Raw genomic sequence first — 24953 nt, forward strand, 5'->3', positions numbered from 1 at the left:
ACATGTGAGCATCATAGTATGTTGAAAGCTAAAATGCTACACAAAATCTATGGGATGTTAGTTTGAAAACTAGTGTTCTGCAACCAGGGGAGCACCAGGCATCACTGAACTTCAACTTCCAAAACCTGCAAACACCATGACCACCTGTCAGGGATTCTGGAAGCCCTAGCATTTGAAGCACACACCCACACCCAGTTGAGAACAACTTCTCTAAATCTTTTAATCAGGTTAACACTGCCTTGAGCATCCAATCAGAAAGAACAGAAATGAACAGTGGCTAGAATCCACTTGATGACTTAGGTTTTTGTAGTAAGAGTTACAAACAGAAACACCTTTTTAATTGTTGTGCAAGCAGTACTGAAAAACGCAATTACTCATAGTACCAATTTGAAATGGCACAGAAAAGAGCTATCATGTTTGATTTGACATCACATTTAAGCTAATTAAAATGTCCAAAAACACTGAAGGTTCACTTCATTCTAATGCCTAGTTTTAATATTGTAACTTTCATGAACACACATTAGTTACTCATAATTCAGGACTGAATGGTACTGTGTTCTTCACTAATAATTAAAAGAAACAGAAAGGCAGAACTATTATGTTTTATTTCAAATAACCTGAATCAAGAACTTGGGATATGAGAGATATTACTTTCACAGGGTATTCCATCAAGGTTGAGATCAGGTTGTGTGTTTCAAGATCTCCTTTTATGCAGTCAGGAGTTTCTTGAGCTTTCAGGATTCTAAAAAAATCTTCATATCTCCCAATTTAATTCAGAGACCTTGATGGCAATCTTAGTCAAGTACACTTGTCCCTCCACATCTGCAGCTTTGACATTTGCGGATTTGATTATTCACTGTTTTTATTAACATGTTCTCTCTAGGAGTACCTAGGTCCTCCAGCGCAGCTCTAAGGTCAAATGTTGCACTGAAGGACCTAGAGATTCCTAGAGAGAACTCTACTAGGCATTTGTAGTTCCTCAAGTGCAATTCTATGGTCAATGTCTGGCAGATGTTGACCACAGAGTTGCAATGGAGGACCTCGAGATGCAGAGAAAGGTGTTCTCTCAGGAAAAACATAGTGTTTTTGTTATTTGCGGTTTTTCCACATTCATGGGGGTCCTGTGCTCCTAACCCCAGTGAATGTGGAGTGATGAGCATACTCCCAAATGTGGCCAAAAAAGTATTCATTATGTTCAGTCTAGTCTTCCAAGGATTCAACATTTCTTTGAGAATTAAGTCTTGCATAATGGGCATTTTCTGACAATACTTAAATGCTGATAACTTCTAGCAAAAGCATAAAAGACCACAGAGTGGTTCAGAAGCAAGGGTACATCACTAATCAGTGAAAAGGGAACATACAAGTGATATCCATCATAGTACTGCTGGTATTAACTTCACTAATAAGAATGTCCACAACCCGTGTTTTCAGTGACATCTGAACTGTGGTTTGCAGAAGGCATTTTAGTTCCCTCTAAAGCTATACAAAACCAAAGTTCCTTTTTTTAAAAAAAAAATCTTTATAAAAGAAGAAATACCACCCATGGTATTTATTAGGCTGCATTCACATGCACTCTTATGCAGACACAAGTCCCACTGAATTCAGTCATAACTAAATGTGTGGTAATCAGGATCTGAGAATCAGGTAATCTGAAAAGAATGACTTAGTCCTCTTCTGAATCACTTTCTTCTTTTCTTGTTGGAACAGAACACTTGATTGAAGTCATCAGCTGGTCCTGGATCTGCTTCCTGGGGTTCTCTTCTAGGTCTGTCTTGATGGCACCTGACTCAGAAATCTTCCATTCTAATTCTAAACACAAGAAAGGAAAACATCATGGCAGATTGCAAATTTGGAAACTTTCACCATGCTGCTACTTGTGTGGACCTGCTGTTTTTCACCTCATTAAGACTACACTGCTAAAGTTCCAAAGAACTTCTTTCAAACCATTTTGAGAAATATTAAATGGTGCGATGGAGAAGATCAGGTTCTAGGGTCAGCTCCAGCCCTCCCAGTTTTCAAATCTGGCCCTACAGGTTTCCTCAAGTGGTCAGAGACCCCTTGCAGAAGACACCACTTGCATAAGGCACCACTGTTTCATGGGTCATGATTTTTGTACAGTTGTCTTTCCATCATCAACTATTTACACATCTCTCCTAATGTTAATTATGGACTGCAAAAACTTTTAAGCCAAAACACACTGGGGATTTTTTGTCCATCTTCATGTCACTGACCCCACTCACTCCTGGAGAATGTAGTCCCCAAGAATTTCTCTGAATTTTAATCCAGCTGTCAAACCATGAACGAGGTTTTCCATCTTTTTATGAATTGATGGCAGATGCAGGCTGCTCAAATCAGAATCAAGTTCCACTGTGGTCAAGGGAGACAGATTTGCATATTTTCTGGTTAAAGCCTATTACTGTTTTATTTGCATCTCCCTGGAATACTGTGTCCAGTTCTGGGCACCATAATTCAAAAAAGATGTTGACAAGCTGGAAGCTGGAATGTGTCCAAAGGAAGGTGATCAAAATGGTGAAGTGTCTAGAAACTATGCCCTCTGAGGAGAGCCTTAGGGAGCTGAGTATGTTTAGCTTGGAGAAGAGAAGGTTAAGAGATGATATGACAGCCCTGCTTAAATATTTGAAGGGATGTCATATTGAGGATGGAGCAAGCTTGTTTTCTGCTGCTTCAGAGAATAGGACCCGGAACAATGATTCCACATTAACATTAGGAGGAACTTCCTGATAGTAAGAGCTGTTCGACAGTGGAACCCACTCCCTCAGAGAGTGGTGGAGTCTCCTTCTTTGGAGGTCTTTAAACATCTGTCAGGGATGCTTTGATTGTGAGATCCTGTATGGCAGGGGGTTGGACTGGGTGGCCCTTGTGGTCTCTCCCAACTCTATGATTCAATGATTCCATACATATTTGCCAATATCCTGCATTGGGGAACATAGTCACAATGACAGAATGCCATTGTCATAGCTACATCTTCTGATGCTACCCCCAAAGACCTACCTTTTAAGCAGCACAGCCCACCACCAACAGAACAGATTTCAAAGGTTCTGGAAAGTGGGGCAGTCTGTGATGATGCCCCCAGCACTCCTTTGCCTGTGAGATGCTTTGCTCCAGGCAGCTGGGATAGTATCCCATAAAAAAATAAGTTTAGGGCACTTTTGGCTGTTACATTGGTGCAACAACCAGAAATGAGAGTTCTAAAATGTATTATGTTATGGCCAACGTACAATACTGTAAATGCTGAACAGGATGCTAGCTATTTAAAAAACAACAAAAACGCACACATAGCTTATTCAAAATATGCCCTGAACTTTTATATTATAATTTTTTTTAAAAAACAAACAAACAAAACAGAAACATTTTCCAATGAGCAGTTGGCTGTTACTGCATGAGCTTGAACTGGCTTAGCCCCAGCAGTGAAAGAAACTCGATGTTGCAAGTTAAATCACAGTCTCGCAGTCATTTGTCCTGACAATCTGATCAGTCAGTCTCATTCGTGTCCAACAGGGGAGAAGAAGGATGTGTGGAATTAATGTAATTCTGAGTTTCTATCCACACATATTAACATGTCCTAGAAGATTTGTAATAAAAATTCCTAGAAATTATGGCTTGGAAAGGTAGGGAGAAACAAGAGAATCCAATTAAAATGGAAATGGAAAATATTAGGAGGTTTCCCATTAAAGCATCAATGGTAGAAAAAAAATTATCTGTGTAATGTACTGCTTTTATGATGCACAGATGAATCTTTGTAATATAAAAGGTGTGTGTGTGTGTGTGTGTGTCAGCTCTTAGGCCTCAAGCAAACGGGACAAAAGAAGCGGCTGGAGGCTTCTCCCACCCCGATCACTGCGGGACTGCAACAACCACATATGCCCAGTCCTGATTCAGGCTGCCACCTTGGTTCTGACTGGGCATATCTGGTTGCGGCAGTCCCACAGTTTTTAAGGTGGGAGCAGCCTCTGGCCACTTCTTTTGCACTGAACTACCAAAAAGGAGTGGTTTTTTACAACTCCTTTTTGGCCCAGCTCTTTCGGGTGGGCAGGCTCAGAGCGGCTTCTGGCTACATTTGGGGTATGCGTCGTGTAAATGCCATGCCCCCAATACAGCCCAACGGCTGCCCATTTGGTCCATCTGGTTGAGGCCAGTAGCTGCAATTCAGTACACATTTACCTAGGAGAAAGTTCTATTAAATTCACTGGGAATTTCTTCTAAGTAGCTATGTACAGGATTGAACTGTTAATTTGCAGGACTGAAGAGTGTCTATGAAATGGGCAAAAACTATATTACTTGAGGAAGCTAAACTATAATAGCATATTTTCCCCTAAGATTGTGTTACAAGAGACACCATTGCTGTGAAAGACTACTTGGTTACCAGTTTCAGTAGTGGGGATACACACTAGCTGACTAACAACTCATTGAGGTCAACATTCTTTCTTATCATAGCTGCTGCTGCTCAAGCTACTGCTGAAATTCAGTGATACAGGAAGATACCAGAACAACCTCCCACAATGAAAGACCCCATAAACAGATGTTACCCATGCTGCTCCATATAAATTTTGGTATAAATGATACCCCTTAATGACCCCTAGATGAACTCTAACAGCCTGTCCACCATTGCCAGCAAGGCATGAGGACATGTACACACACCCCTGAGGGGCACCCACATCATCATATCTAGAGAGTCGCATAAGAGGATTATCATATGACCAGGAAGAGCAAATGTTTGCCTTGCCTGAGGCTTTTGCCCCCTCCCAGGGTCTGTTGTCCGAGCAGCTTAAGACCACTAAGACAATCAGACAGGGATATCCAGGTGAAAAGCAAGTAATTAAACACCTTTGTTCTCACCATCAAGCACCTTTGCCAGAGGCAAGATTTTGCCTATAAATATCATCAGATTTGCCTATTCACGGGGCCAGTCTGGATTTCAGGGGGAAGCTATGTCCCTTTGAATCCTGGCTCCTGGCCAGTCATTCCATGGCTGAGCCTCTTGCCATCCTCATCATATTCCATTTGGATTCCTGGAGGGAGTCTACATTCTGGTATGTATCACCCCAGTGATTCCTAAAATCCTATTCCATGCTAACTCCTGCTTTTCCTGAGCCTTGAATGCGCAACTAATGTGTTTCCCCTATTTCAATAAATTAGACATCTAGTTATTAAAGTCTGTCTCAGCTTTATTTATTGGAATCCCCTGGTCTACTCCGTATACATATCGGGAGACGATTCTGCAAGGGCCGTCGTAGCAGGCTCTCCTCTTGCAATATTTGAGCTAATAACAATAATAATAAAATTCCCCTAATGGACCCTTGGCTACACAGAGCATCTCCTGGGATCTTCAAATGCTCAGCCCAGTGTCTCATGGAGCAGTGAAATACATGGGATTCTGACCTCTCTGACAATGCCTTCAGAGGAGTCGTCTGAACCGGGAGACACCCCAGAGGGCACCCCCCTGCCCCTGCCCCTCCTTGCCATGGCCTGGTTTTCATCACAGGAGACCCGGGCCACAGCAAGGAACCAGGCCAACCCTGCACGTCCTTGCTGTAGCAAGGAACCTGCCTTGTTTATTATGTTTTTCTGACTAAGGCTGCATCTACACTGCAGAAATAATACAGTTTGACACCACTTTAACTGCCATGGCTCAGTGCTATAGAATTCTGGGATTTGTAGTTTTGTGAGATATTTTGCCTTCTCTCTCAGAGAGCTCTAGCACCACAACAAACTACAAATTCTAGGATTCAACAGCACTGAGCCATGGCAGTTAAATAGGTGTCAAACTGCATTAATTCTGCAATATAGATGCAGCCATAGAGATTCTAAAAGGTGATAGCACCACAACTGGAAGAGGAACACAGTTTGTTGGTAGAAAAAAAGAGTCACACTGCATGCACCAAGACCGCATGTTCTATCCCTGGCCTCTCCAGCTAAGAGACAATAACTTACCATCTCTTGTCAGATTCATGCCTCCAAATAGCAGTGGTCCAATAAACTGGGCCTTGATGTCCCCTTCGAGGTAGATGAAGATTGTGGGGAGGTTTTTGTCAGGATAGTTGGGGATGCAGGTTGTAGAAATGGCTTTGACAAACTTGACATCTGGAAACTTCTTGGCAAGTCCATTTAAGTGTTGGTTTATCAAGGCACAAAGAGGAATACTAAATGGAAATGGAAATTAAAGAGACCCATTCAAGAGCCATACTTTCTATTTAAAAGGTAGGCTCAAAATAAAACTGTAGTAATCTCTATAATATGCAGTATGGTCTTGAGAATATGAACTATAACCTCTACACCTGACTGAATGTTTCTCCCTATATATGCCTACCTGAGGACTGAGTTTTGTTGGAGCTGTCCCCTCCTCTAGTGGGAGCAGTTTTGTTGGAGCTGTCCCTCCTCTAGTGGGAGCAATTTACTAAGTGAAAACACAAAAAAGCATTCTTTGCTGTAGTGCTCAGGGGTAGAATGCCCTCCCCTTCAAGGTCCAACTGGTGCCAAATGCTGGCTGATGCCAAGTTAAAAGACAGCTTTTTATCAAAGCTCTTATGATCTAATACCATTTCAGAGTATTTTTTTTACTGTTTTAAATTTTAAATTGCTTGATTTTATTCTGTACATGGCTCTGAAATCCAAGTATCTAGGATGGTTTACAGTTTTTTTAGAATAAAAAGTGGTGCCACAGATTCCTCCCCTTCCTGCCATCATTGCCTCCCTTTCCTGCCCAGCCAGCTGCCAATCATCTGCAGCAGATCACGACAGCCACCAGTACCTGTCCCTTGTTCTCTTCTGCTGTGGCTGTGTCAGCCAAGGGAGCGGTGAAAGAAGCATGGTAACATGCATGGCCCTCCCTCCTCTACTTGGCAGCCCTTTCTGAGTCTGGATGGCCGGCTAGCTTGGCAGACAGAGGGAAAGGAGGGCAGGGCAGCCCAGTGCTATCTCCCCTGCCCCCAGCAGCCTTTTCTGAGTATTTGCACCAGGTGACACCACCCCTAATGTCACCACTGTGTTGAAGTGTTTGAAGAAGAAAAAATATTACAGAAAAACTGCATGCTATCAGCAAAACCCTTGAAACGTTTGCTTACCCTTGTTTGTATAGATGCAATACCACCCATATATCCTTCCCAGCTTTGGTAATTTCTTGGATGTAATCCTGTCCCGAGATCTCTAAAACATGTCCAAATTTATTCTTTGCTTGAGAGGCTTTCCATTCAGCTAGTCTTTGTTGTCTGCATCATAGAGAGTCAGGGGAAAAAGGAAAAGTTAACAATGGATTGAAAGCCATTAACAGCATTATGTGTTCAAACGTGCAGGACTTCTAATCTCTACAACCTCTTAGGAAGGAAGTACTTTTATTCCCATTTTCTCCAAAGGCTATGTTGTGATATAATAGCCATATCTAAATATCTGAAGGGATGCAGCGATATTAACCTGAACCAATGGATTAAAATTACAGAAATAGAGATTGCAGCTAAAGATGAGGAATAATGTCTTGATTGTAAGAACTTTTGACAACAATGGAATGGTGAAATTCCTCAGAGGGTGGTGGATGCTTAATCTTTGGAGGTTTTAAAGTCTGAAGATGCCAGCAAAGATGCTGGCAAAACATCAGGAATAAACTCTTCTAGAACATGGCCACATAGCCCGAAAACCTCACAAAAAATGATGGATGCCAGCCATGAAAGCCTTTGACTTCACAGAGTTTAAAGTGTTTTAGTAGTGTATTCCTGCATAGCAAAGCCTTGAACAACATGGCTCTTAAGGCCCCCTTAAGTTCTGCGACTCTATGATTTTATGCTTGCAGGTGCTGTATAGATGTCAGCACAGTTATGGGTACACTGTGACCACATGGAGGCATGAATGAAAAAGCAACTGTACATATGACTGGTACCACTATGATCATGCAAACTACAGCAATGTATAAAGCCCTCATATTTACTTTATCAGGCACAGGAGAAGAATCTCCCTAATACTATGGCTGCTTTCAGGTCATAAGTCTATCTAGTTCAGAGCCGTCTACACCTACTAGGAGAAAATCACCAAAGTTTCAAACAGGGGTCTTTCTCAACACTAACTGAAGATGCTCAGGATCAAACTCAGGGCCTTCTGCAAAGAAAGCAGGTTCTCTACAACCTAACTCGGGCTCTTTTCACTAATGCTAATACCTTATGTGAGTCTGAACTGGCCACTGGCCACATTGACTGGATGATTGCAGGAATTGTAGAAAGAATGTAAACTTCCTAAGCTATAACTCAAGTCATCTTTCTGTCAATTTATCCTCACAATAACCCTGGGAAATAGTCACCCTGAATGACAGTGATTGGCCCATGGTCATCAGCTGTGCTTCACGGCTTAAACCTGATTAACCCAACAATGTCATCATTACACTACTAGCTCTCCTACACTATTTGCATTGTCTATCACTTGCAGACCCCTTACCATATCTCATTTTGTCTATCTGAAGTATGAGTTTCCATTACTTGGAAAGGCACTGAATTATGTCTGATTTTCTTGTACTGTTCAGTCTGCATTGTTATTAGTCACTTTCCCTGACAATAATTTTATTTCAATGTTCCATATAAACTACACAATTTCATGGTGATTAATTATGCTAACATTGGGATCAAGTCAGTGTACCACTTATGCAGTGGTGGTGGTGACAGTGGGGGTTGGCCCCTTATATTTTGGTGATGGGCCATGTGTTGGCTACTAGAGGAGCCAAGGAGTGGTTTTTGTCAATTTAACTAAGATCCAAAACACACTGTAGAAATATTCCAGTTTCATACCACTGTAACTGCCCTGGCTCAATGATAGGGAATTCTGGGAACGGTAATTTTGTGAAACATTCAGCCTTCTCTATCAGAGAGCTCAGGTGCCACAATAAATTACAATTCCCAGGATTCCCTAGCACTGAGCAAGGGCAGTAAAAACAGTCTCAAACTGGAATATTTCTGCTGTGAGCTTTGGGCATGAGAGCACCTTCTCCCCCATCCAATAACTCAAGCATTGGTTTAAGTCCCATTGCTGATAAAAATTTCTCTGTGAAATGTAAATTTTCTCACCTGTACATTTCTATAGCACGTTCATCTTCCTCATTGAGTTCATCTTCATTTTCTTCAAGTTCCTCCAGGGTCATGTCTTCATAGGTTTTCACTAATGGTTGAGAATTATATAGCAATTATTGTTTTAAAAAACGCACAATCAGAGTAAAGTGTTACAAAATTAGAATGAGAATTACTTTTTCTTTCAGTAAATGATTTAATTCCCAAACAAGACACCTTAGCCTTTTAGAAACAGTTTATATTTTATATCGTAAGAGTATCTACCTTGTACAAATTTGTGTTTGCAGAGGCAAACAATGCAATGTGTGGAGGTAACATCTTTCTTAAAATACTGGCTGCAGTACTCTCACATGAATCCATTTTGCTAGCTGGGGACTATGTGTGTATTTGTGTGTATGGATGGATGACAGTGAATATGGCAAATGTACCTGCTGCAAAAAGTAGTGTGAATCACCTAACCCTTACAAAATTAATACTTATGCACCACTAAAACATAATTGAGTTATTAGCTCTGCTCCCAGAACTTATTCACAGAAGGGTTCATTTGTTACAAGCCTACATTCTCTGCAGAGTCAGTTCTTATTTTAGGTGGCAATCATCAGTTTCTTTGCTAAGTGACGTAAAACATGGAAGGCAATTACAATCCACACCAAGAAACAGATTCTTGTTCAATAAAATATTTTTAACAACCAAAGAGCACACCTTGAGCACCAAGAAAGCGATAAAAAAATGGCACTTTCTTCACTGATGACACTTCCAGACCTTCTCTTCCAATCTGCACAAATTAACTGATAAAAGTCCACTGGGTCCTTGGTATTCACTGGGGTTTGGTTCCAGGAACCCCCATGGATACCAAAATCTGTGGATACTCAAGTCCCATTATATAAAATGGTGTAGACCATTCCTTGAGAAGCCAGATCTGGCCACAATGGTACATATCTTAGTTACATCCCGTTTGGACTACTGTAATGGGCTCTACATAGAGCTGCCTTTCAAAAGTGTTTGGAAAATTCAGCTAGTTCACAGAGCTGCTGCCAGGTTGTTAACAGGGGCAGATTACAGAGGCCATACAACACCCCTGTTGAAACAGCTTCACTGACTGCCAGTTTGTTTCCAGGCACAATTCAAGGTGCTGGTTATTACTTATAAAGCCCTACATGGTTCAGGTCCACAGTATTTGGCAGACCGTTTCTCCTAGTATGAACCAGCCCAGACTCTGAGATCCTCTGGAGAAACCCTTCTCTCCGTCCCAACATCATCACAAACACAGTTGGTAGGGATGCGAGAGAGGGCCTTCTCAGTGGCTGCCCCTAGACTCTGGAATTCCCTGCCCAGGGAGATCAGAATGGCTCCTTCCTTGATGGACTTCCACTGGTAGGTGAAGACCTACCTGTTCACACAGGCATTTGAGGAACTGCTGTAAGCACAGGTTGGGTTGTTGGACCATTTTAAAAATTCGATAGTTTTTTCTCTATATATAGTTTTATATTTTAAAAATATGTTTTATTCTTTTAATAACTATGTTTTAATACTGTAATAATTTATTTTCTTTTTAATGTTCTTTTAAAAATGTTTTTAATTGTACTGTTTTTAATGCTGTGAGGCTGCTCTGAGTCCCAGTCCTGGGAAAAGCGTGGGATACAAATAAATAAATAATAAGACATCCCTTATATTAAATGGCAAAATCAAGGCTTGCTTTTTGGAATGTAATTTTTAAAATATTTTCAAGCCATGGATGGTTGAATCCGTAGATGCAGAATCTGCACATATGGAGGGCCAACTATAATCAAATGATGTAAAGAAAACTACAATGGACCCTTGACATTGCTGATGTTTGGTTCTAGGACACTCTCCCCCGTATGGATACAAAAATTGGTAGATGCTGAAGTCCCATTATATACAATGGAGCAGTAAAATGATGTACCTTATGTAAAATGGCTAAATCAAGGTTTTCTTTTTGGATTTTTAAATATATATATATTACCAAGCCATGGATGGTTGAATCTATGGCCCCAGAATCTGTGGATATGAAGGGACATCTGTACTTCCGTGCTACAAAGGTGGATAAAGTTTCAGCTCACTCCATTATTACTGTCTTGAAATGTAGTTGTGCATTTGCTTGCTTTTTTAAAAAAAAAGAGGGCCAAGATCCTGCATTATCAAGACGTAACAACAATGGGAGAGATTCATTTTCTAGTTACTTCTGACAATGCAGACTGGGCCACTGGTAATGATGACTGAAGCACTCTCCCACTCATGGGACATATTGAGACAGGCAGCAGGATCGATCCCTCAGGGTCCTGCTGCAACTACTTCTTTCAATGCACCTGAGACCAGGAGAGCACTGTAGCTGTGATTTTCCAGTACCCTGGTTTGCAGCACCTTGAAAACTATTCAGCTGGGCAATTGTCTGGCTTAAAAGGCAGACTTTTATGGTCACATTTGGTTGCTGCTGACCATAAACATGAATCTCCAAAGTTGCAAGATTGTAAACCTATTTTATAATCCTGTAACTCCTGGGTTGGATGCCAGCTAATATCTTTTTAGGCCTTTATATCAGTAGCCATCAAATAAGAACCAGACCAAGCATTTGTTTTGCCAGAGGTAAAGGGAAAGACAGCACCCCACTACACCACTGTCAGTCCACATACAGACATTAACTAGACTGGCAGCTGAACTTTAATATTGGCAGTGTGTCTTTGGCCACACTAGTGGCAGTAAGCTGGTTTATGGGACCCAGGACAGGTTGTGTGGTCTACACAGAAATGGACTCCAAACAGAAACAATCACGAAGTTCAAAAGGATGAGCCAGAAAACTGTCACTGCTGCCTTCCAGGATCTGATGCTTGAGAAATTTGCCTAACACTCTTTAAAGGTACAGTTAGCGTGCCAGCTTAGGTTCGGAGGGCAAGAAATTTGTAAAATTTGTTTTCTCCAGTGACCAGAGGAGATGTCTTCTAGAAAAACACAACTGTCTTTCCTGATGATACTTTGTACTCATCCACTGGAGCAAAAATAAGTCTCAGTGTTTACATTCATGCCCATTGTGAGCAATGAAAGGTCAGCAAGGCTTTCCTTTTTTGATCATAATAAGAGCACTTGTGCCTACGCTGGGGTGGGAAGCATGCAAACTCCAGATATTGTTGGGTTGTGAGTCCCATCAGACCTAACCAGCATAGCCAATGATGAGGAATGTTGGGTTCTTCGGTTCATTGCCCAAACAGGGGCCCCATCATCCCTGCCCATGCTTTACCTCAGACCAGGGTTTAGAGCTAAAAATGAACTTGAAATCTGTACCCAAGCCTACATCTATTGACTGTATATTCTGTAAATTAAATCCAATCCTACAACAAACAACTCATATAGCAGGAGGAGGATGCTGTTGGACTGTTGTTGGACTGCACCTCTCACCAGCGCTAGCCAACACAGCCAGTGGTGAGGGATGATAGGAGTTGTATCCAACCACATATGAAGAATTAATTATTCCCCATTCCTGTCATACATTAAAATCTTTATTAAAAAGTCCTTACTGTATGTTTTCCCAGTGAATGCTCTATGCTTACTGGCCAAAGAAGATGCTTTTGTAAAGACTAAAGTTGATATTCTTCATAAATCGCAGGGCCAAGAGAAACAAATTACTATTAACATTTCCAAAACTTTCCTCATAGGCAATCCACTCCTCAAAATGCAACAAATGCCATTAGTCCCTCTGAAGTTAATAAGAGCCTTGTCTGCACTGTGAAGGCTTAAGTAGCAAATGATGGAGCAAGCTGGATTGCAGAAGCTGTAAAGCACTGATCTCTGTCTTTAACACTAGACCACTCACCAACAGATTGTTGCAGGAGGATCTGTTGCTCCCTCTCCTCTTCAGCCTGTTCTTGCTCTTTCAGCTTCTCTTTTGGAGGAAGGATGCCCTTTTTACGTAAGATGTCGTTCCATTCTGTATCTGCATTCGGATCCTGGAAGACACACAGCGATGAAAGAAATGTGACTAGTTCCCATATTCAGAACTGTCATCCAGAGAACAGAATTGCATTGGAGTACCTAGAGTTTCCCATTTTAATCAAATCCGTAAATAATCAAATCCACAAAAGTTAAAACCGCAAATGTGGAGGGCCATCCTAGAGGATGGGTGGTGGATCCACACTTCCAGCAAGTAGTATCAAGTGTGATACAGTGCTTCAAAATACAAGAAGAAGAATACTTGAAGAACAATGCTAAAGGACAGGGGCATCCATACTTAAAGAGTGATGCTTCCAAGAGGGATCAAGTTTGGCACTTCAAAATACAAGAAGAGTAATATTTTAAGGACAATCTTACCAGCTTGTTAGATGAAGGGAATGCTGTGGATATAGTATATCTTGATTTCAGTAAGGCCTTTGACAAAGTTCCTCACGATATTCTTGCAAACAAGCTTGTAAAATGTGGGCAAGACAAGGCAACTGTTACATGGATTTGTAATTGGTTGACTGACCGAACGCAAAGGGTGCTCAGCGATGGCTCCTTTTCATCCTGGAGAGAAGTGACCAGTGGGGTCCCACAAGGCTCTGCCCTCAGGCCAGTTCTATTTAACATCTTTATCAATGACTTGGAGGACAAAATTGGGGGAATACTTATCAAATTTGCGGATGACACCAAATTAGGAGGAGCAGCTAATACTCCAGAGGACAGGATCAAGATTCAAAATGACCTGAACAGACTAGAAAACTGGGCCAAAGCTAACAAAATGAAATTCAACACGGAGAAATGTAAGGTACTGCACTTAGAGAGGAAAAATGAAAAGCACAGATATAGGATGGGGGACACCTGGCTGAATGAAACTACGTGTGAAAGGGATCTAGGAGTCCAAGTAGACCACAAGTTGAACATGAGTGAACAGTGTGATGCGGCAGCTAACAAGGCCAATGCGATTTTAGGCTGCATCAATAGAAGTATAGTGTCTAGATCCAGGGAAGTAATAGTGCCACTCTATTCTGGTTTGGTCAGGCCCCATCTAGAATATTGTGTCCAGTTCTGGGCAAAATTCAAAAAGGACATTGAGAAACTGGAGCGTGTCCAAAGGAGGACGACTAAAATGGTGAAGGGTCTGGAAACCATGTCCTATGAGGAACGCCTTAGGGAGCTGGGGATGTTTAGCCTGGAGAAGAGAAGGTTAAGAGGTGATATGATAGCCCTGTTTAAACATTTGAAGGGGTGTCACACTGAGGAGGGAGCAAGCTTGTTTTCTGCTGCTCCAGAGAACAGGACCCGGAACAATGGATGCAAGCTCCAGGAAAAGAGATTCCACCTGAACATTAGGAGGAGCTTCCTGACAGTAAGGGCTGTTTGACAGTGGAACAAACTCCCTCGGAGTGTAGTGGAGTCTCCTTCCTTGGAGGTCTTTAAACAGAGGCTGGATGGCCATCTGTCATTGGGGATGCTTTGATTGTGATTTCCTGCACGGCAGAATGGGGTTGGACTGGATGGCCCTTGTGGTCTCTTCCAACTCTATGATTCTATCAATCCTAACAGACAGGGGGATTCATGGAGTGATACTTCCAAGAGGCATCAAGTGTGATAGTTTAAAATACAAGAAGAAGAATACTTGAAGAACAATCATAGAGGACGGGGGGGGGGCGCTTTAACTCTTTCTTTGGCTCAAGGCTATGGAATTCTGGGAGTTGGAGTTTGTTGTGGGGCCCTGAGCGGCCCCACAACAAACTCCAACTCCCAGAATTCCATAGCCTTGAGCCAAAGAAAGAGTTAAAGCGGCTCCAAACCGGGTTATTATTTCTCCAGTGTGAAAGAGGGAAGGGCGGGAGGGCAAGATGGCGGCCTCACCTGCATTTTGAGGGCGCAGCTTCTGTCCCTCGGTGGCTCTGAGAGAAGGAGCAGAGAAGCCGAGTGGCCTTATTAGGCGAGGCCCAGGCAGCCCTTCCTGACTCAGGAGGAGGAGGAGGAGGAGGAGGGCGGCCAGGAGGCAGGCCTTGCCTAGAGACGCCTCCCTCTTTCCCTCCCTCCTTCCCCGGCCTTAAGGAGCCAAAGCTCTCCTCCTGTTCATCTGGAAGGAAAGCAGGGCCTCAGGAGCAGAAAGGGACCCGCTTCCTGGCCCTTCTTGAACAGACAGGGGACTGTCAGAGGTCCTCCTCCTCGCCACAAAATGGAGGGCATCCAAGAAAGAAAAATGGAGGACGTGACCATCTATATACTGTGTGTGTAGATAGATAGATAGAGATACACACAAAAACATACACTCATGTACTTACACCCATATATATATATATATATATATAAACACACACACATACATATATACACATACGTGCATACACACATGTACACACATACACGCACACACACACGCACACATGTACATACACATATGCAAACATACATACACATGAACACATATATGCAATCACATACACATATTCACAAGCACACATACACACATATACGCACACACCTATGCAAACACACACACACATATATATACATATGCACACACATAAACAGGGTTGCTGCAGTGTCAACCCCCCACTGACCTCTTCCCATTTCTGACCATACAGTAATGCTTTTTCCCTCTAATATTACTTGCAAATCATAATTCCCAAATACCACTGAACGTAAACACTAATAATAATAATAATAATAATAATAGGATTTATTTATATGCCGCCCAATCACATAAACAACTAGCTAAATTAAAATGATACCTTCAAATTACAATATCATATGCACAGCCTAAATGTATTTACATATACATAGTGAAGATTTCATTAAAATGTGATATTAAAGAAAAAATTTAAATGTTTTTTAATTTTTTAAATTTTAATTTTAGAAAAACTTCTGGGGCCTCTCCTTTCTCCTCTCACTGAGCTTCATCCCAGTCCCACCATTGGCCCTTATCACATGACCACAATTTGAAGTTATCCCGGGGTCAATGTGAAGGCAATGCAGGGGCAATCATGGGGTTTCAAGTTTGTTTATCACACGATGCCAAACGCAATCAGGAGCCATCTTAAACACAATCGGGGTCATTCTAGGGTTAGGTAAATCCTCTTTCCCCCCGAATTTACCTAACCCTGCAATGACCCTGGAATGACCCCTGATTGCGTTTGGCGTCATGTGATAAACAAACTTGAAATCCCATGATTGCCCCTGCATTGCCTTCACACTGACCCTGGGATAACTTCAAATTTTGCTCATGTGATAAGGGCCAATGTGAAAGGGATCTAGGAGTCCAAGTACACCACAAGTTGAACATGAGTCAACACTGCAATGCGGCAGCTATAAAGGCCAATGTGATTTTAGGCTGCATCAATAAAAGTATAGTGTCTAGATCAAGGGAAGTAATAGTGCCACTGTATTCTGCTTTGGTCAGGCCCCACCTGGAATACTGTGTCCAGTTCTGGGCACCACAATATAAAAAGGATGTGGAGAAACTGCCTGCCTGAAGAAGACAAGCCCTCCCTTGTATTGTTTTTAAATTGTATGGGTGGGTTTTTGTATTGTTGCACTATGTATTGGTTTTGATGGTGTTTTTGTAAACCGCTGTGATCTACAAGGAATAGCGGTCTAGAAATAAAATTTCATTCATTCATTCATTCATGTCCAAAGGAGGGCGACTAAAATGGTGAAGGGTCTGGAAATCATGCCCTATGAGGAACGACTTAGGGAGATGGGGATGTTTAGCCTGGAGAAAAGAAGATTAAAAGGTGATATGATAGTCCTGTTTAAATACTTGAAGGGATGTCATATTGAGCAGGGAGCAAGCTTGTTTTCTGCTGCTCCAAAGACTAGGACCCAGAACAATGGATGCAAGCTCCAGGAAAAGAGATTCCACCTCAACATTAGGAGGAACTTCCTGACAGTAAGAACTGTTCAACAGTGGAACACACTCCCTCGGAGTGTGGTGGAGTCTCCTTCCTCGGAGGCCTTTAAACAAAGGCTGGATGGCCATCTGTTGGGGATGCTTTGATTGTGATTTCCTGCATGACAGGAGGTTGGAGAGGATGGCCCTTGTGGTCTCTTCCAACTCTGTGATTCTATCTCTTAAAGCATTTTAAAGAGAAGCAGATGAATGTCACAGCCCCTTTCTGCCAAAAGTTAGGTGTTTGAGGAGCAGTGGTGTCACTGTCTCCTTGGGGTGTCGCATGGTGCAGGCCACACACACCCCACCGCTCTAGTGACTGATATGCCACTTTTCTCCCAGGAGGGACCCAAGGCGGCTCACAGACAAAGCATTAAAAATCCCAATAAAATTTAAAACAATTAAAATAATCTAAGATCAAAACACCCATAAATGTAAATTCATATCATATAGGGTTCATTTACAGCCCAGTTACATATACTGTATTTTATTATGTACTCAGCTGTATCTTTCTGGTCAACCTAATCATCATTAAAATGCCTGCTCGGATTGCAATATGCTTACAGGACTCTGAGCAAGACAAAGGCTTAAAATTGTACTTTACTAGCAATAAATACCTGGCTGGTTATTTTCATTTGTCCATTCTGCTGAAATTAAGAGGGGTGGGGAATCCTTTGTTTTGTGTCTTCAAGCTGCCCATTGCCTAACATGTTTGCTGTCCTTTTTCCCTCCAAGAAACAAATGCATCCCGAGCTCTGAGTGCAAATCTGGTCTGCTGCTGCTCCTAGGAAAAAAGAACTGTAGAATCATCCATCCGATCCTATGTGAAGCAAGGACAGGCTGCCAAGTAGACACATTTCTCAAAGCAAACAAGATGTTACTAAGTGGGCTTCTTAGCCAGGCTCAAAATAGAGGACATTTTGGAATTCTTTCTGGAGAGAAGGATTAAATGTAGGACATGTCCAGGAAAAGGAGGACCGCTAGTCACCATGATCTTGGACACTAAGCAGGGTCATCCCTGGGGTGAATCAACACTGTAGACATAATGCAGTTTGCAAGGATGTAGCTAGGATTTTAGGAAGTGGGGTGCAGACTAAGTGCTACCATTATAATGGAGCTTGGGTGCAGCAGCGCAGCAGCACGCACCATTCATTTTTCTAATGGAAGGGGGCAGTCCGGACCCCAAGAACTCCCCCCTTGGCTACGTCCCTGCAGTTTGTCACCACTTTAAGTGCTGTAGCTCCATCCTGTAAAATCCTGGGATTTATAGTTTTACAAGGTCTTTAGCTTTCCCTACCAAAGAGTGCTGTATCTCATGAAACATCAAATCCTAGGATTCTGTAGCATGGACCCATGACAGTTCAAGTGGTGTCAAACCATTATTTCTACAGCATAGATAAACCCATAGTTAGGATTTGGATGGGAGATTATCAACAAATACCAGTGCTGCAGGCTGTATTTCAGAGGAAGAACTGGCAAACCACCTCTGAGTAATCTTTGCCTAAGAAATTTATGGGGTCTCTTTAAGTTGACAAGTGACTTGAAGACACACACATACACAAAGCAGCCTGGAAAATCTACCCTTCTTTAAACTACACCTCCCGTGTACCGTCAGACTTTTTAGGGCAGTGCTACGCATGTTGTCTAATAGCAGTCTAACAGCTCTTATATCTAATAGACTGGCAACTTTCTTTTCCCAATTTACTGGAAATTTACGTCCACTAGCTACAAGAGTTTCTACATGGAAATTGCCAGGGAAAAGCACTGATCCAAGGACCACCACTTGAGTAGCTCTGGATTAGAGGCTTCTAGGAGTCATATTCCAAAACATAACTTTTCATCCAAGTTCTGCAGTTAAAATGTGCACACACCTATTTCCAAATCACCCTCAGCCCAGGTGATTGTAGCTAGGGTGGAAAGCTTTGGCGTGTGAAATACATTGCCTCCCCAAATAAGAATTCTGTTTCCCATGTGAAAGTTTCCTTCAGTCTCCAAATATATAGTTTTGCAAAATGGGGAAGGGGGGGGGGTAGTGACAAATCATTCAGACCTAGAAAAACCCATGATAGGTTCGCCATAAGTTAGAAATAACTTGAAGGGGAACAACAACGGCACTTACAATAATAGGAAAACCTATATTTAGATCATTTAGAAGAAGAGAAAAAGCAAGTGAAAACCTCAGTGAAGACACACAGATACACATACACAAATGGCATTATATAAATAAATCCTTATTTCAATGCACAATTCTCTTTCAAATGAAATCATTCCACTTTCTGTGAATCAGCTCCTACATATTGAATGGTAATCATGAATTTGCTACCTTCAAAGTGGAAGTGAGTTTTCTAAGGTCTAACAATGGTGGTAAAATACAATGTATCCTATGGGTCACAATGAGGCATCTCTAAGCAAATTGGGTTGCAAATTGAGTTGCAGCTGAAGTAATAAAGGTGAAACCAGTATAGTTCATGTCAGAGCTACTGATAAAGTGGCTGCAGCTGAATGAATCCCCATTTAGGTCTAACTAACTAGTGGGGTTTTAAAAGAGGCACCATTTACTGCAAGTTAACAGAAAATTGCTGGCTATCCAGAGAAGAATATTACAGTTAAGAATTAAAAAGTGAGTTGAATTGTTTTGTTAAATGCAATTGTGCTTTAACAGCTGTTCATGTATAATGTCAATTTTAATACATTATATTTAAAGAGCAATTTGTGTAGGTAGATGAAAGATGTCACAATTTGCTTTGGAGAATATAAAACTTTTAGTAAAATATATTGCAAATATAGAGCTGGTGTTGGGTAGTCATTTTAAGTGTTGGAGGTCTCCAGGAAACCAGTGTTTGAAGCCCCACTCAGCCATTGAAACCCACTTGGATGAAAAGTTATGTTTTGGAATATGACTCCTAGAAGCCTCTAATCCAGAGCTACTCAAGTGGTGGTCCTTGGATCAGTGCTTTTCCCTGGCAATTTCCATGTAGAAACTCTTGTAGCTAGTGGACCTTGGGCAAGTCACACTGTCTCAGCCCCAGAGGAAGGCAATGGTAAACCTCTGAACAGAACTTGCTCAGAAAACCACCTGATTTTGCATTCGGTTTGTCATAAGTCAGAAATTACTTGAGGGCACACAAAAACAACAAAATGAGATGAACGTAAGGTTTGATTTATAATCATAGAACCATAGAGTTGGAAGAGACCGCAAGGGCCATCCAGTCCAACCCCATTCTGCCATGCAGGAAATCTCAGTCAAAGCATCCCCAACAGATGGCCATCCAGCCTCTGTTTAAAGACTTCCAAGGAAGGAGACTCCACTACATTAAGTAACATTATAACTTTATAAACTTTTAAAATATAACATTATAACTTCAAGAAACACAACAACAACAAATTGCAAATAAATTAAGCCTGCCAATAGACCAGAAACACTAGTCAGTAACTTTCTTGATAGTCAACCAATTGGTTAAGGTTTTAACAGCATTGTAAGAAATGCTCTTGCCTTTTTATATCCGTATAGCAAACGCTGTTAAAGATGCAAGAGCTAATGTAACCTTCCTTACCTATTTGGCCTCACTTAAAAACACTGCTGATAAAGTCTAGGAAAAATACTGTTTATTTATCTTGGGTATACAACACACATAGATACTCCATGTCAGATATTCTACAGAGGAAACAAGTATGGTTTACTTGGTGTGTTGCACTGGATGGGGGAGGGTTGTGGAAGATAGGTCCTGCACTGGCTGAAAATGATGTAGTGGTGTTCTCTTAAAAATAAAATAAAATCTTGCTGGGGGAGGAGGGAGGCAGGACAAGAATTATAACTGCTGTAAGTAGACATACAGCAATGCTATCCTCTTGGCAGAGATGCCTCCAGTGAAACTTAGGAGCCCTTGTGGCATATCTGCCATCCTTTTGCCATTCCATTAACTGAAGCAGTAATATCAATGGCAAATAATTCCAGTTTTCAAAGAGAACCTAATTGCCATGGACTGTGGAGATTGTTCTAAAATGTGTACAGTATTCAGGAGGAATGTGTTCTACTATAAAAACTGAATGTAATTTCAAATGTGAAGATCTAGTATGGCCTTCCCCAGCCTGCTGGCCTACAGATGTGAGGAATTTTAAAAACTACCAATAGGGGATGATGGTGCTGCCTTTCAACACCTCTGGAAGGATCTAGGACGAAGTTTGTAGTAATTCTCTGGTGTTCATGCTTTTAGTTACAATTTTTGGCAAGCCACTTTGGGCCCTGTATTGTGATAAAGGTGAGAGCTAAACGGAAGGAAGGTCAGTCGCTCGGTTCTGGCTTGCTACCAGGAAGCTTAACATTGTGGAAAAACCAATTGGATTGGGGTAATGAAGGTAGACTGTTGCCTCTCTTTATAGGAGCCACCATGTCTGGACGTGGTAAGAAACCAAAGCCTTCAGCTTTCCAGAAAACCAAGAGCGCGAAAGCTGGTCTGCAGTTCCCTGTGGGCCGTATTGCCCGATACCTGAGACGAGGGAACTACGCTGAACGAATAGGTGCTGGTGCCTCTGTGTACCTGGCAGCAGTTTTAGAGTACTTGACTGCAGAGATACTGGAGCTGGCAGGCACCGCTGCTCACGACAACAAGAAGCAACGGATTGGACCACGACACATCCAACTGGCGGTGAGAAGAGATGAGGAGTTGAACAAGTTGTTTGCCAATGTGACGATTGCAGAAGGAGGCGTGATGCCCAATATCCAAGCCCAGCTTCTCCCGAAGAAAACAGCTGTTTCCCAGGGAGTATCAAGTCAATCTAGCCTCTAATCCCATGTGAATTTTAGGACATTACTGACTGATTTAAAAAGCATCTTGCACTTAGCATTTGAAAGAATCACATTTTAGTGTGTGTTGTAGTAATAAATTTGCATAATATAAAACCTGACCACTGTTTTTTTTCAGCAAAACAGGCACAAACCCCAACTCAACAAAACCTGAACAAATTGGGAGCTTGAAGCATAAGCAATAAATCACGTGTCCTCAGTTTCAGGGGAAGGCAATGGCAAACCTCCTCTGAAAAAAAATATTGACTAGAAAACCCTATGATATGTTTGCTTTAAGGTCATCATAAGTTGGAAACAACTTGAAAGCACAGAACAACAACAAGCACAAGCAGAGCCCTTTTGCATGTAGCTGTGTGTGTGTGTGATAAGGTAAGTGGGTTTTCTCTGCAGTGTTTGCCATATTATCATGGTCTGGCTACACAATGCTTAGAAGAAGCTTCTATAGACTTTAGCAAAGTACATAGTTATACAGTCGTCCCTCCCGTGGACTTGGAGTCCACGGTCTCACCCATTCACGGACAGTAAGCAAGGAAGGACAAAATGGTGCAGGTGCAGGAGCATGCCGCTATTGAAATCAGTGGCAACTTGAATAGTGGCATTTTTCCAGATTCGTGGAGGGGTCCGGAATGGATCCCCTGCGAATCAGGAGGGATAACTGTACATCATTATTTCCTACCAGGAAATAACTACCATATATACTTGACTCATATATAAGTTGAGGACAAGTTTGGGGCCAAAATTATGGATTTTGATAATGACCAATGGATAAGTAGAGGATAAATTTGGGGCATGTAACAAAGGATCTAAAGGAGGAAGCAGAACAAAACAATGCCAAAGAACTTACAAATTTGCAGTAGGCATAACTGCTTGCACTCACACAAAAGGCTGGATAGATAAGAAAGTAGAGAGGGATCAGTGCTTCCAGGGCAGGTTACACTCTTGCCTTTCACTAGTGCTTAGTTCATTTTAAAGCACAGTACTTAAATTGACCCACGGATAAGTTGACTCAGGCCCCATTCTCACTGGCGGTTTTGCACTGGAAGGAACTGGGGAGCTTCGGTTTCCCCCTCCCCGAATCCCTCCAGAAGCAAGTGCTCACTACCTAATCAGGGTTATTTTGCCCTGAATGCCCTCTTGAGAAATCGGGTTTAAAATGAAGGTTAAAATGAACACCACTGCTGCCAATCAAATTTCAGTTTCGCGATCGTCATAGGTGACGTTTCCAGCACTCATTGGGGCATCGGCAGTGTGCTTCCCCCGTCCTTTTTTTTTTTAAGGACCAGGCACCAAAATGCGCACATTTTGTCAAATTTAAAAACCTCGTGTGTGTGTGTGTGTGTTGTGAGCATTTGGGTCAGTACAGGTTATGATCTGCCCTTGGGCCCATTTTCAACCCCAAAATGCCATCTCTGCATCCTGTATCCCCCCTCCTTGCCACCTCAGAATGTCTCATACACATGGAATACTACTACTACTACTAATAATAATAATAATAATACCAATAAAAAATTCCTCACCTCGGAAATGCCAGAAAAGGAAACAATGCCATGCATGCTTTTCCTAGGCTACCCCTTTGAGATAGTAGCAAAAGCATTCTGTATATCAATTTGCCAGTTTGCCAAATTGCAAAGAGAAACATATTGTAACATTCGCATTATAGCATTCATTCGCATGCTTCAAAGCCTCTTGCAAAGGGCTCCTTTCAGCGAGGAAGCCAGGAAATGAAAGGGAACGTGAACAAGCAGCTAGCCACATTCTATCTAAATTTAGATCTACCTGAAGCAAAAAACATGCGCATAGATGGAGAAAAATAATTTAAAAAACAAAGGGAAAAGGTCCCTGCTGGAGAGTAGAGCCTTGCCTTGCTCTGGGCCTCTGACCTGCCCTGAATTGACCCTGTCAGTCACCCCCTTTTTGCCTCCTGTCACCCTTTTGCCTCCTGTCAGATTCCCCCTTTTTGCATCTTTCCTCCAGCTCTTTCCTCCTCCTCTCCCTCCTTCTCCAATGAGGGGAGGGAATGCCCTACCCTTTGCCCACCCTCTGACCTTAATCCCTCCCCTGAACTTGACCTGATCATGTTCGGGGGCAAGTTCATATTTCACAGAACCCAGGTTTTTTCCAAAAAGACGGATTTTGCCCCGAATCTGGATGACCTGGGCTAAAGGGCATTTGCTTGTGCATGCCTCGAAATGGATTGTGACAGAATCGGGGCCAATATGAACTTCACGTGCTAGAATCGATTCCTGATCCGGGGTAAAGTGTAGTCTGAATGGGCCCTCAGTTTGGGGGGGGGGGTCAGTTTTTGACTAGAATTTCTAGACTTACACATAAGTATATATAATTGTCAATCTTGACTGCTGCTTTGTAGGCTAATAAGGGACAGACACCTCACATTTTCATCTGCATGCTTAGGGTTGGAGGGTATGATTAGAGAGGGAATTCAAAACACCCTTTCTACGTTATCGGGTTATTTGGGGCCCTTCCACACTACACAATTACAGTGCCATGATTCCACTTTAACTGCCATAGCTTCCTCCTGTGAAATCCTAGGATGTAGAGTTTTGGGATGAACATTTAGAATTCTCAACCAGAGAACTCCAGTGCTACACCAGCCTACAAACCCCATAGGATGTGGTTATAGAGTTAAAGTGGAATCATAGTGTTACAACTCGGTAGTGTAAAACAGCCCCTGGAAGAGGCACCCATTTGTTGCAGAACACCTTCTCTTCTCCATGTAGAGGTCACTCTCATCACAGAGAATCTTATTGATACAAAGCACCCAGCTCCAAGGTTTGAAATTATATTGGGTTTAAACAATGATTAACATGATTCCCACCCACTATAGAGTATTTGTGTGCTTTTGTTGCAAAGCTAAAAACCTGACAGATGCCAGACAAAGGTGGTCCTATAGTTCCAAAAAATCCTAAATTCCAATTTCACTAGGTTACCTATTCTGTACAAACACACATTCCTAAGCAAGCACCCACATGTTCTTCTGGCTTACACATTTCTGCAGTGGGTTTCTCTTCCTTCCTGCCATTCAGCTGAAACTTTCCTTTGAAAATGATCGTGAGAAAAAGTGTTCTCAAGCAGGAACAGAATAATCTTTTAGAAAACATATCTAGGAGTTGCCGTGTTGGCCATCCAAAATCCACAAAATAGTGATACCTTTATTGGACCAACCAAAATACACAAAATACATGTTGCAAGCTTTTAAAGGTCCATTGGCTTCTTCATC

The 24953-nt window shown here is 42.0% G+C and overlaps 2 protein-coding genes across 2 annotated transcripts; one reads left to right on the forward strand and one right to left on the reverse strand.

Moving 5' to 3' along the window:
* Positions 1–200: 200 nt before the first annotated feature.
* On the reverse strand, positions 201–14992 carry LOC149319301 (phosducin-like protein 3). Its single transcript, XM_089511428.1, has 6 exons — positions 14880–14992; positions 12886–13018; positions 9060–9150; positions 7083–7226; positions 5953–6161; positions 201–1809 (listed from the first exon to the last, which is right to left on the reverse strand). The coding sequence occupies exons 1-6, from the start codon at positions 14883–14885 to the stop codon at positions 1664–1666; spliced, it is 729 nt and encodes a 242-aa protein (XP_089367554.1). The 5' UTR covers positions 14886–14992; the 3' UTR covers positions 201–1663.
* A 67-nt stretch (positions 14993–15059) lies between these two features.
* LOC149319302 (histone H2A, embryonic-like) lies at positions 15060–21735 on the forward strand. Its single transcript, XM_089508029.1, has 2 exons — positions 15060–15250; positions 21292–21735. Exon 2 carries the CDS (start codon positions 21300–21302, stop codon positions 21696–21698), a length of 399 nt encoding a protein of 132 aa, XP_089364155.1. The 5' UTR covers positions 15060–15250; positions 21292–21299; the 3' UTR covers positions 21699–21735.
* The last annotated feature ends 3218 nt before the right edge of the window (positions 21736–24953 follow it).

Source organism: Sceloporus occidentalis, unplaced genomic scaffold, assembly GCF_023333645.1.
Source record: "Sceloporus occidentalis isolate IW3139 unplaced genomic scaffold, rSceOcc1.0.p SCAF_2, whole genome shotgun sequence".
NCBI classification, from domain to species: Eukaryota; Metazoa; Chordata; class Lepidosauria; order Squamata; family Phrynosomatidae; genus Sceloporus; species Sceloporus occidentalis.